At 32.7% G+C, this 13,002-nt stretch overlaps 2 protein-coding genes across 7 annotated transcripts in view; both read right to left on the minus strand.

The window, feature by feature from the left end:
- The window catches only part of LOC106165467 (uncharacterized), a 36,820-nt gene extending 30,776 nt beyond the window's left edge, over positions 1 to 6,044 (minus strand). For all 5 annotated transcript variants that reach the window (XM_087002659.1, XM_087002657.1, XM_087002658.1 and 2 more), the window contains exons 1-2: positions 5,887 to 6,044; positions 2,320 to 2,382 (exon numbers count right to left, since the gene is read on the minus strand). In XM_087002659.1, coding sequence (XP_086858785.1) covers positions 2,320 to 2,382; positions 5,887 to 5,964 — 141 coding nt within the window. In that variant the 5' untranslated portion in view covers positions 5,965 to 6,044. The remainder of the gene's footprint in view (positions 1 to 2,319; positions 2,383 to 5,886) is intronic.
- Positions 6,045 to 6,743: 699 nt separating this feature from the next.
- On the minus strand, positions 6,744 to 10,082 carry LOC106167370 (uncharacterized). Of its 2 annotated transcripts, none has more exons than XM_087002345.1 (7): positions 9,913 to 10,082; positions 9,099 to 9,212; positions 8,827 to 8,908; positions 8,475 to 8,602; positions 8,114 to 8,253; positions 7,638 to 7,694; positions 6,744 to 7,258 (listed from the first exon to the last, which is right to left on the minus strand). In XM_087002345.1, exons 4-7 carry the CDS (start codon positions 8,575 to 8,577, stop codon positions 7,118 to 7,120), a joined length of 441 nt encoding a protein of 146 aa, XP_086858471.1. In that variant the 5' UTR covers positions 8,578 to 8,602; positions 8,827 to 8,908; positions 9,099 to 9,212; positions 9,913 to 10,082; the 3' UTR covers positions 6,744 to 7,117. The 2 variants fall into 2 exon arrangements, with proteins under 2 accessions (XP_086858471.1, XP_086858472.1); XM_087002346.1 differs by lacking the exon at positions 9,913 to 10,082 and adding an exon at positions 9,549 to 9,609.
- Positions 10,083 to 13,002: the final 2,920 nt, after the last annotated feature.

Below are 13,002 nucleotides of genomic sequence, written 5' to 3' on the forward strand. Positions count from 1 at the left end.
ACAAGAAAATGAAACAGCATCACCATAATGCTTTGTAGTCTCATTTTGAGCTTTTCACCTCGATAGTTGGACGCCACACTAGAAAGGAGCAGAAATCTCTACCTTTCAAGAAGGCTAGATACTAGTAGTGTAAAAGCTTTATTGTTTGCCATCAGGTCATAATCTATTTCTGCTATCAGTTGATAGACTGCAACATCATATAGATTACCAGATTTCAATGAGGGGTGATAAGTCAGATTGGTTTTACTAGTACTTATATACCCTGTAAGAGGAAAGACAGGATGCATGATATACAGCATCCCTTGCAATCAAATCATCTTTATCTAAGAACCTAATAAAGTTGTCACCTCATGTTACCTGCCATAGCATTTTGGTGAATCCAAATTGTTATTAACATTCTAAATGTATGGAAAACAATCCAAGAAGCTGTGTCAGCATTTGATATACTGAAAAGAATAGATCAAATGTACGTGGATGATTTGGCATTATAATGATAATGATAAACAATATGCATAGGAGGGTTCCTGTATCCCTTTTTCAGTGTATCCATTACTAATTATGCCTAATTATTGTTTTAGTAATCAAAGCTAGTATTTGTGTTCTATTTTTTTTTTAATTTGACATTAAAAAATTAACACATAACCCCGACAATTTCATATCTTGCTGACAAAAGCTTTTTTTATGGATTCTGACCTGCATAAGGGGATTATGGAAAAAAAACACAACTACAAGTGAAAACATTATAGATATGATAGAGGTGTCATTGTCATTTTTTTGCTTTATTTGGTACCTTATATTTATTTCCTCTTAAATATTACCATAATTAAATCTCTTTATTAAATAGAAAGTATCAAAATATTTAAAATAGTAATTTTAACATTGATAATCCACAAAGGTGCAATACAAAAAAAAAAGAATGATAATTTAACATGGGGGGCCATATTGGATTTGGTTGTCATTTTGAAGTTAACTGGTAGTTTTTTTTAATTTGGGAAACACACAGCATTCTTCAAAGCAATGTTAGAAGAGTGCTATAATTTGTTGCATGCTGTTTACTTTCATGTGAGAATTTGACTGACAGGAAGTCACCAGCATAAAATGTGTAAATAATGTCATTTCGTTTAAATGACATTTAAATTTGCATTTATCATATTAAAAAAACAATTAAAATCTTATAAAACAATATCAATTCAAAGCCAAAAACTTATTTTAAATTTTGGAGGTTTTTTGTTTTTATATTGTATATGATTTTTTTTTTATTGTATAAATTTTGCCTTTGGAAAATGCTATTTTAGTGAATTTTAACAGGAAAATGGACGCCATCTTGAAAATGGTGGCCATTTTGAAAAGGTTGTATGAAGCATCATGTAGCATAAAGCATCTAGCACTAATATATGTGTGAGTTTGGCATTTAAAGATATTTTGTGATGATTGAGCTGAACTAAAGTCCACATCATGGAAATTTGCATTTCATGGCAGCCATTTTGAATATTTGAAAATTGACTGCTTAAACCTCTCCCAAATTTAACCAATGCCACAATGTAATGTAATAATAATTACTTTATGTAATCCAGGCAATAAAGGTTATATGAACATTGTGGTTTTGATTTTATATGTAAAGTTTTGGAATAAAATGAGAAAATTTGACCAATATTTCACAAACAATGGCGGCCATCTTGAAAACGGCGGCCATCTTGAAATCCTGCTATGGTGTTTTTTTTAGCCCATAACCTCCTTCATCACAAAACATGTAAAAGTTAGATGATAGACAATGTTTTAGGTATGTTAATCAATGATTTGTATTTTTAGAAAAAATGCAAAAAAACAGGCGGCCATCTTGGAAATTGTCCGTTTCCATGGTTACGCAGGCAATTGCCATTTCCACATCATGGCTAACTTTGACCAGCAGACTCTGAGCTTTCAAATGATATATAATTCAGGTCTGTGTATAAAGGGGACACTAAATCTGAAAATTTTGGCCTTCTGCCGCTCACCTACTAGTAAGCATGTCATAGATGATATAGGTGTTTAAAAGCCTAAAACACATGCAAAATAAAGATGGCATAAGGTTCAACAGGTAGGTGATTTGTTTTACTCTCTAAATTGATTCACCAGAATTTATTCAAAAATTCAATCCAATTCATGTTGAAATGAAAGAGGAGTAAGTAATTCATAATTTTAATCCTAGTGTTTCTAATTTTCTTCTTATTATTACATAATTATTATTTAATTGTTTTTATTTATTATCAATACTTATTTATTTTTTATTTTTTGCTAAATGAAAATAAGGATATTTCTTTGGACACTTTATCAACTTACTGAGAGTTTCACACCATCCACATTTGCATCCATGAATGGGTTTACACAGTCTTCAAATCCAGCCTGAAATTTAAAAAATAATGTATGTGGCAATGACCTCTTTATCCTTGAAAACATATAATTACTTGAAAAGTCATTGTTCCTACTCACAATTTAGCACAGACGCATGTTTGTATGAATACTAGGCAGATGCATTGCAAGAACTCATATGCTATGGCTACTGCTACTACTGATATAAATAATTCAAGAGACATGATGACATACATGAAAATGTGCTGAAAATAAACTTGCACCATGTTTGTGGTCCACTATAAGTATACCCTGTGGTCTCCCTGAAATATTTGCTATGTAAATTAAAGCAATAATAACTCTTCCTTTGAGATTCAAAATTCCGCATGAAATACATTGTAAACAACGCATGGAAATATATTCTATTGTATTTTACCACTAAAACGGCCGTTATTGTAGTAAAACTAAAATCTGTGCTTGTCAATAGGGCTTTCGATGCTTTCATCAAGGCATTCGTTGCTAATGACGTAATGGTGTCACGCGGATTCTCGCGTTCATTCGAGACCAAAATAACATATGGCGCCAAACGCATTAATGCGGACGCAGACGTAAGTTGCGAGTTTTTGTACAGTGCGTCGGATAACGAAAAGCCCAGAATGGCACACATTGTGGATATTAATGTATTTTCAACAAAAAGACGAATATATCTCATGAATCTTATATAGTGTTGTTGTTGTCTGCTTTTCCCGCGGTTTTAAGTAGGTCAACAGTGACTATGCGACGTCAGAGAGAGAGCTCCGTCAGTTAAAATCTCTTAAGAGATTTTAACAAAAAACCGTACGTTTAGGAAAAAAACCCTGGATTAACTTTGAATGCAGGAATGGGGTCGCTGACCATTGGTAAGTACGGGAAAATTGCCGTTTACTCCAGGAAAATCTAATTTTTGGCCAAAATGAAGAGTTATTATGACTTTAATCATACACAGACTGCAGCTCTGACCTTAGCCTCAGTGCACTGGGTTCATTATTGTTGGGATACTGACATAAACATATAATTTTAGTGACTAATATTGCATTAAAATTCCAATTTCATCTATAGCTTTTACAAACTATTCAGTTAGAGAAAATATAATTAAAATTTTCAGTTGATAAAATTATGGGTATTTTTGCAGTATCCTAGTTCCTAGTAAAAGCCTTTCATTTTCACAATTCAATGTGGTGACTTTCATCATTGTTTTTGATAGTATATTAATTTATTTCCGTATAAAGGCATTTGCCCAGATTACAAATGTAAATGGTTCATATAACGTAACTATTGCGCATGCGGAGAGCTCATGTACGTGCACTATCCGTTGCAAAAAAAGATTCTCTTTTTCTAAAGGCATAATAAACATAATTAATCAGGTTAATCATCAAATCTCTGTCATTGGAAGACATAAGCTGTCTAAACCTTTGGATATTTGGTTGACAGGTGTACCTGTTTGGTATATATTTTGTTCTTAAGTCCCTGTACATCTCACATGTTAACAAAAAGTGATATTCGTTTTCTATTTCATCCTTACATAGTGTGCATACCCTCTCGTTCGAGGGTATGTTGTCATGTCTACCTTTTTCAATCATAAGATTATGGTTTCCACACCTGAGCCTGGCGAAAGCAGCTAAGTGCGCTTTCGGGAGATTCAACAATAAATAATTTTCTTTTTGAAATACAGATTTATCTCAGAGACTATCCCATCTTCCCCTGGTGCTTTTCCATTCGCCATGCTATTCAGGGCGGAGAGCACCTCATCACATGAAAATAGAGCATTCAAAACAGCCGGATTATCATCATCGCATAGATTACAATTTTGTTCATGACTTTTTACTTGAGAGTCTACCTCTCTTCTAAATCCTTCATTGATCGTAATATCCTGATTTAGTAACTCTCTAAAATGCTTAACCCATGAATCAGAATCAATGTTACTCTTATTTCTAAAATTTGCATTAACATTTACCCTCCAATATTTCCAAAATGCTTGGGGGTTATTATTAAAACTTAGCAGTTTGGTATGTTGACATTCTCTGTGCCTTTCCTTACTCAATTTGCATTCTTTCCGAAAGTTCGATTTTGCCTGCTTATAGTTTTGCAAATGTTGCTCTGAGTTATAAAACCTAAAATTATTCAACGCTTTATATTTTAACTCTTTTAATACCTCCAAGTCCTTTGACCACCATGGCGGCTGTTGTCGTAACTCCACCTTGATGCCAGGCGACTTTATCATAGAACTAGCCGACTTAATGTACATACCTGTAATGGTTTCTATAACTGCAGTAACATTATTGTTCTGTAAATCGTTCTCTATGTCAGACCAATTTTGAGCAAATTCATCATCAAACTTTTCGACAAAATCATCTGTTTTCTTATTATCCCAGTATACTCGTTCATACGGTTCAACCTCCCGAGTCTTTTTTTGTTTTGGAAGTTTGCAATAGACATTTGATTGCGCAATGAACTGGCAAGTGATCAGAATCCCCGAATACTATCGTCGAGAACTCAGCTATATTTGCAAACATGTCGCTAGATACCAAAATGTAGTCTACCAAACTACTACCACTATGGGTTATGCATGTGAAATTGCCATCAATATCACCCAAACACCTCCCGTTTAACATGTGAATATTAAGCATACAACACATTTCTATCAGTGACTGTCCAAATGTAATAAAGTGTTCTTTGGATGGGAAAAAGATCTGATTATTTGCTTCACCTATATCCCTCCTGAAGGGTCCAGTTTTTACGATGGACGAAAAGAACAAAATGGCATTATACTTTTAAATGAATTTATAACAAAGGCGATGAGTTTAAACACATGTTGTAATTTTTGTATTGCTGGTGACATGAATGCGAGAACGAGTAATATAGATGATTATATTCTTGATGATAATTTAGATTACATATCAAATGATGTCGGTGACTGCTATGCTGTGGATACTTTTGATTTGGAGAGGAAAAGTAAAGATAAAATCTTAAACAAATTTGGACAGTCAACAAATTTGGACATTGTTTTTGCTATTCAAATAAATCAATTTTAAAATATACAATCAAACCTCTTCAAGCTCTTTCGCCAATGAGAATACAACCAACCCCTGCGATGGTCACAGCTATAATAATAATATGGGCTTAAGTTTCAACAAATTAGTTAGCGAATTGACAACCTTATTTATATGAAGAGCAGAGATTTTGGTTAAAGTCACCATATTGTTTAGAAAAACCTCGGAAATCAAAGAATTATAGCCATTTTTTTATATGGGGTTGGTTGGGAGGGGGTGCTAAAGTGCCTAGAGACCTGCTCCATTCCTAACGTGTACATGTTACTAGTACATAACTTTTTTCATTGTCTTTTCGGCACGTGTTTTATATGCGCTTTCTTTTCCTCAAATGTTAGATGTATAAGACGCCTTAGCTACTTAGTCATCGAGCATCAAATTTGTTTCACTTCACACTCAGTCACAGACTGGAATACCGAACTGATATCAAAGTAAATAAAAGCAGGTATGTGAATAAAAAATAAACCCTCACCTCTTTGAGCCAATCTGCAACATTAATGACACTCCACATTTGAAGTTCATCAAACGAAGGCAATTCCTTCTTTGACATTTTGATTGAGAAAGTTTGAAGAGACTACATGTAAAAATTCACTTCCCAGTTCGAAATGGTACTCCACCACTGAAGATCGTCGAATCAAGACACGAGCAACACCAATATCGTCAATCTTAATTTTTCTCCAAAATATCAAACACTCCTTCGCATATCAGTTTTCAACTGCTTTAGTAGATGAAAAAATGCTTTCACTTTAGTATTAATTCATTGGTTGTTTTGTTGTTTTCTACGCAATTTTTCTATGGAAAGAAAACATTCGCCAGTTGAGAAAAAAAATTCATCCAGGTACAGTCCATGGAATGAAAATCCCCAAAAAATGCCTATTTTGGCCATTCACAGCTTCTTATAATACTTAAAATACACATTTAAAAGGTTTTAACCCCTTTAAAATTTTCCCTGGAGCCTACATGATGTTGGTATTTCCATTGGAGCTTGTAGGAAAATGGTCATTGTTATAATGACTGGCCAGTCATTTTAAGCTAAAATCAACCTTTGTAAATTTTATCAAGGGTTGAATCAAGTGCACAGAGAGATAGATAAATGATTGGTGAGTACGAGAAAATTGCTTATTTTCCCAGGAAAATCCATTTTGGTGTATAAGTTTCATGGAATGTACATGTACCTTTAAATTCTATTAACCAGAGGTATTGATAGGATCATCACCTACACACAATTTTGTTATATAGTCTCTAAAAGCAGCATTGTATATCTTCAAATCATATTTCAAGAATAACTGAAAGAATGGACCTATGTCTATTAAATTCAAAAAGTGAAAATAAAGCATCACCAATTTTTATTATAATTAAAGACATTAAGGAGCAACAATGAATGGATTTTATTCACAATATTATCCAGAAGAAAAAAGTACCAGGACACCTTCAATAAGAAGTTGTTGAAGTCAGGGTCTCCACTATAGCATTGTACTGGTAGTGTATCCCATGCCAGTTGTGTTATACAGTCAATTTTTGTGTATGCAAATTCACTCTGGCTGAACAGATATAGAGCGCTTATAATAAAGAGACTAAAAAGCATTTTATTAGTCTTAGTGAAATCTGTTATATAACACATTCAAAACTGGTAATTTTCTATTTATCAATTTTATTTATTTATTTTTCTTTTTATCTTGTTTGTGTATTCAGTGTATGCCAATTCAGTGATCATCCTGCAGCTTTTTCTTGAGCTCTGCAATGCCTTTTTCCAGCTGAGAAGCCTGTTCATTCCACTGTCTGTTCCTACTAGTCACCTCTTTCAGCTGTCTCTTTAGTCGGGTCATCTGAGCTGCATTCCGCTTCTAGAACAAAAAAAAACTAATAATGTAATAAATAAGATCATTTAAGGTTAATAGAATTACTCAAAATTAAAAAATGATCACCACAAACAATTTCAAAAGCACTTTGCGTTATTTAATTTTCTTTTAAATACTGAGTCTTTTAGAGGAAATAATAACAAGAGTCAAGAAGAGAAAATTTTAACTGTTCTGATGGTACTTGTAAACAGTCAAGTATGACTGGAAAGGTTGCTACCATGGAAAATCATGAAAGTAAAATTTTGTGTTACTTCTTTAACTACTTGCCTTCTGAATTTACCTTTTTGATTTGGTGGGCATTCATTGATGTGTCTTTGAAACATGAGCTTAAGCTGCTATGGAAAGGAAAATATCTGAAACTTACATGTAACACTTGTGTCTCCTGTTTAGTTTTCTCTTGCTGGAGATTAAGCGCTTTCACCTGTTGGAAAATTAAATTATCAGACTATATTTGGAAAACAAATAACAAATAAATAAATAAATAAATACAATGAAACAATGCTTCTTCCTGTTGTCTGCAGTCAAGTTTCAGAACCCCTTCTAAAAACTCATTTTAAAAAACACTTTATAATATTTCTAACTGGAAACAAGATGCATAGATGTTTCTGAGAGGATTTTTGACAGACTTAAAACCAGGGTGACATTAATAACAAAACTTCCCTATATAGATACATACTTTACTAAGTTTTATAATAACACAGAAATTAACCTTGCATCTATCACAATTCAAGACCTTGTAGCTACATTTTAATGGTGAGCTTTTGAGATATTGAGTGCCTACAAGTGCATTATAATTTAAAACAATACATTCAGACATTTTTTAAAACAAAGGATATTCACCTGTTTTTCTTTGTCAAGCAGCTGCCCCCTTAATTGTCTCTTTTCATCATCTAACTTCTGAAGCTCCTGTTTGAGATCACTCTCACATTTACCTTCTAGTAAGTGTCTGGCCTTGTCTGGATTTTTCTCCAAGGTAAGCTCTGAGAATAAACCACCAGTTAAAATGATGGTTATACCCATGGTTTTTCTAATCTATTATCTTCATTAGGACACAACAATATAGCCATATCAATATATTAAGTAATGCACTGAGAAATGCCAATTCAAAACATAAATAAGTTAAACTGTCTATTTACACTATAGCAAAAAATACTACAAAAGTACTTGGCATTAAGACTATAAAAATTTCTTAATCACATACTTTGATTTTCTAATTCTTGTACATTTTTCTTTAATTCCTCCAATTCCTTTCTGTATCCATATTTTGATTCCAACAGGTCAACTTTAGACTCAAATTGTTTCATCTTTCCCGTGTATTCTTTCAACAAACTAAAATGACACAATGAGACAATCATATAGACAATCATGTCAAATAATACCATAATATACTATTTAAAATAAAAGAAAGGAAAACAAAGCTTTGTATGATTAAAAAAAAAAAAAAAAAATGGTTCTTTTCCTTCACCTGATATTAACTTGTGAGCACATTTTCTAAAAAGGATCCATCCTGTGTACAAGTATCTATGGTCAAGGGCTACATCACTAAATCTCACCTTGTTTCTTTACCCAGTTTTGTTTGAGCATCAATAATAGATGCTGTCAGGTCCTGCTTTTCTGCAATAGCAACTTCTATTTCTAAAACGTGAAAAATTGTGGAAACTACAGATTTAAAGACATTTTTGTACATTTACTGTCACAAAAATTAAGGTCAGCTCATTAGGTTAGTTTATTATTCATGCACTTGTTTTAAATGTTGTTTTTTTATTTTCATCATATCATGTTAAATTAGTTGATTTATAAGGTGTAAGTATATGGGATATTGAACCTCCTTCAAGTTGCCTACAATTGCCAGCCTTCTGGACAAAGTCATCTGCAGCAACACACTGCTTTCTTTTCAAACTGTTTAACTCCAGGGTCAATCCATGCACTTTCTCTCTTGCTGAATAAAAAAATTAAATAATAATGTGAATTTCTTAAACCTTGGCACCAATGAAAAAAAACTGCTTGTGATCATTTAATATACTCAACAGAAAATCTATAAATTGAAGGTTGCATATCTGTACTTACTATTCACAATTCATAGTGTTAAACATTGACTCTAAGCACTTCTTAGATAAAACATTTATAAATTATAAGAAAAAAAACAAAGTGTCTTATAGATAAAAACAGGTTAATACCAAATCAAGATATCTTGAAATGTTAAATCAAATTAAATGGAGCGGAAAAACAATAATTATAACAACATCAACAAGAAATGAAACTGTACGTAAATTACCTTAATGTTAAGCACAACTCAAAACTTGAAGTGTTAAATCAAAATTATTAACATAATTATACAAAATAATAAAAATAAATAAATCAATGAGACCCCTTTAGAGTCTGTAATAACAAGAAACCTTTATTACCCTTTGCAAGCTTTTCCTAAAAAAAGAACAATTTAATTTTATTTGAAACCACCAAGTGACAACCAACACACTGATAACATTTGACTTTGATGAATTATTTTTAAAATTCAAATTCAGAATAAGGCATTATTGTCCAAATTAATTCTCCTAAAGGAAATAACTGACAAAAACACACCGTATTGTTTAATAGTCTATTCTGTTAATGTACCTACTCCAGGGATGATTGCAATATACCTGTAATTCGGCAAGTATATGTTGATGTTTCCTGATATCCTCCGAGTGAGCTCTCTGTACAGTGATCACCTCGCTCACCACCTGGTGGAGACTGCTGCTGCTGCCACCTGTTGGACTACTCTGCTCTACACTATATGTGGAACCTGAAAAGATAAATTTCACCTCAGGTCTCCTTAAAGCCCTTGTTATACCAGTTTCCAACTTGTAATTTCTTGGAGAATAAATTTTTCCCACTGTCACCCCTCTCAGAGCTGGTGCTTTGTCAGTATTTGATGTTGTCATCAAATCCATACTAGTACATGTACATCAGTATTAATGAACTTAAGATATTACAGCCTTATCCTTTGTTACATACTGTAGTATTTGTGAGGGTGTTCTCCAAGCAGCTGTAAGTCCAGTGTGACAGAGTCATAATCTTTACATTTTAATCTTTTAAAAATCTGGTTTATCTATTCATTTCTTGTTTAAAAAAATCCATCATCACCTATTAAAATTAAAATTGCTAAATCTTATATATTCATTCATTCATTCATTCATTATTTATTTATTTATTTATTTATTATAATTTTTCTTTTTGGGGGGAGAGGCAGAATAAATGCAAAGTGGGATGAAATATCTGATTGTATGAATTCAATTTTTTATCTTTAATTTATGATGTTTATTCATTTAATCCTTTCTTTTTCAATGTAAGCTATGTGATTGGTGGGAATGTTAGGGATCTCCCCTTTTTTATTTCCACTAAAAACACTAAATTTAAATCTGATGTTTAAAAATGAGAATATCAGGTGGGACATTTTACTCAAAATCATCAGCTGAAATGCGGTAAATTTCATTTGTCATATTTCCTTAAATGATCGTGCGCTTGCACAACAAGTCAATCGATCTATATTCTACTACCAGGGTAAAGCAACTGCCCTACCCAATAGCTTTCTCACAAAAGCATGCTAAAAATAAGTGATGACTAAGGCACTATTATTGTTATACATCTTTTCATTGTAAACCTATAACTCTACAGGATAACAATCACAAAAGAACATGGAGATATCATCTCATATTTAAAAAGAAAAGTGCTTCTGTCAAAAAAGGGGGCCTTTCCACTGAAAGAAAGACAAATATTAAGCAGGATACTCTAGCTGGGCTTCCTAAATGGAAAAGCTACATCCATCCATAACTTTTTGAGTAAAGCTGTTTACTAACAAACAAACGAAGACAAACATATACTAGTAATCTCCTTCATGGAGTTCGTAAAATAGATCTTTCAAACAATATTGAGGTTTTAATTATTTATTAATTGTTGCATCCCCAGCAGACTTCCACAATGTCAAGGATCTATCTCACATGTATGGTTTCATAATTAATTCCCATCAAAACAAGTCTCTTGAACACCTAGCATGGTACACCCGTACCTAGGTTCCCTAGGTCACCTGTCTGGGTGTGTGACCAGCAACAGCCCTTTGTGTGAATATAAGATTTGGATCAATTGAGAGCGCTAAACCATATACAAGAATGCCATACAAATTGTGTTCACGTGATGTGGTGTTTGTCAAGTCCTCACTTTAAAACCAATCATAAGTCAGAACAGATCCAGGATACTGCTGGGAGACAAACCAGTAAGGTCTGCAGGTTTTGCAGAGTGCGCAGTGCGCCGAAACTGCACGAAAATGGAGGCACTTCATACGTTCATCATTTTGGTGATTCTTTGGACAGGTAAGGTATTTGTCAAAAGTGACTTAAGTTGTCAAATTCATTTAAGAGTTATTATACTTTAAATGAAGAGTTTAATATCTAAGATCTTCCTGCTCTGGTACTGTTGTTTTTCAGTAGTATTTACCTAATGTATTAAGGTGCTGGACAGTACATCATTTTTTTAGACAAATAGCACTAAAAATATAAAATAAAAACAAAGAAAATTTATCAAATCTATAACAGCTTGGTAAGACCCAAAACATTTATCAAAATCTATAAAAGAAAAAAAATTCACAATACAACAGAGGGTCAAATTATGGGACAATTTCATAACAGTCTTGGTTGTAACATAAGGGCCAGTCAATTCAACACCAGTCTTAAGGCATTTAACTTAGATGGCCAGGAGCTTTCACAGCAAAGGATTTTTTTTTTCATTACACTGTTTGTGGTTAGAGACATTCTTACGATGTACATATAGTACGACAACTGTTAACTTGTATTTGTGCTTTTTTATTGTTTTGGGGAAATATTCATGAAAAAATACTGAATTTCAATCCTGGCCTCTAAAAGTTTTCACTTTTAACATTTTTTATGATATTAGATGAATAACATATCAAATGTTATGAGGATTATGTTTTGAAAATTAGGTCGTTTATGATTTGCATGAATTGATCTCACTTGATCTCAATATTATTAAGTAAATGTTTAACTTGACAGCAAAGCTGGAAAAGCATATAGACACCATAAACCAAAAAACCATTGCAACAATAATAACAATTTTATGTGAAAATAGACTGGTTTAGATTGTGCTGGTTTTGGAAATAAGCCTGCCTTTTCACTAAACAAAGCCACTAAACAAGTTTGAAGTAAAACGTAGCAAACATATAGTTTGTCACCAAAATACATGCAAAAAAAAAAAAAAAATCAATCACTTTTGTAAAACCTATATGCTGATTTTTTGTAAGGGATCTTTTTTTTTACCAAACAAAGGCACTAAGAAAATTAATAGGAAAAAATATGGTTAGGCAGTTATAGGGATTGATGTACCAGGCAGCATCCGTGACAGGAACTGCAGTTTCTATACATAAAAATACTGACTCCTCCTTTAAAATCAAATAGAAAGACCAATATTATTATTATTATTGTCAAAGTAAGACATAATTACAAATAAATAATTTGCAAGCAGGTTAAATGCTTAAAAAACTTGTGATTCAGGGTTCACCTGATGGTGATTTAATTCCTACAGTAGCAAGTATGAATATTTGAAGTTCATCAAACGAAGGCAATTCCTTCTTTGACATTTTGATTGAGAAAGTTTGAAGAGACTACATGTAAAAATTCACTTCCCAGTTCGAAATGGTACTCCACCACTGAAGATCGTCGAATCAAGACACGAGCAACACC

The sequence above is a fragment of the Lingula anatina genome, chromosome 1 (genome assembly GCF_051362555.1).
Source record: "Lingula anatina isolate TDL-2025a chromosome 1, LinAna3.0, whole genome shotgun sequence".
NCBI lineage: Eukaryota > Metazoa > Brachiopoda > Lingulata > Lingulida > Lingulidae > Lingula > Lingula anatina.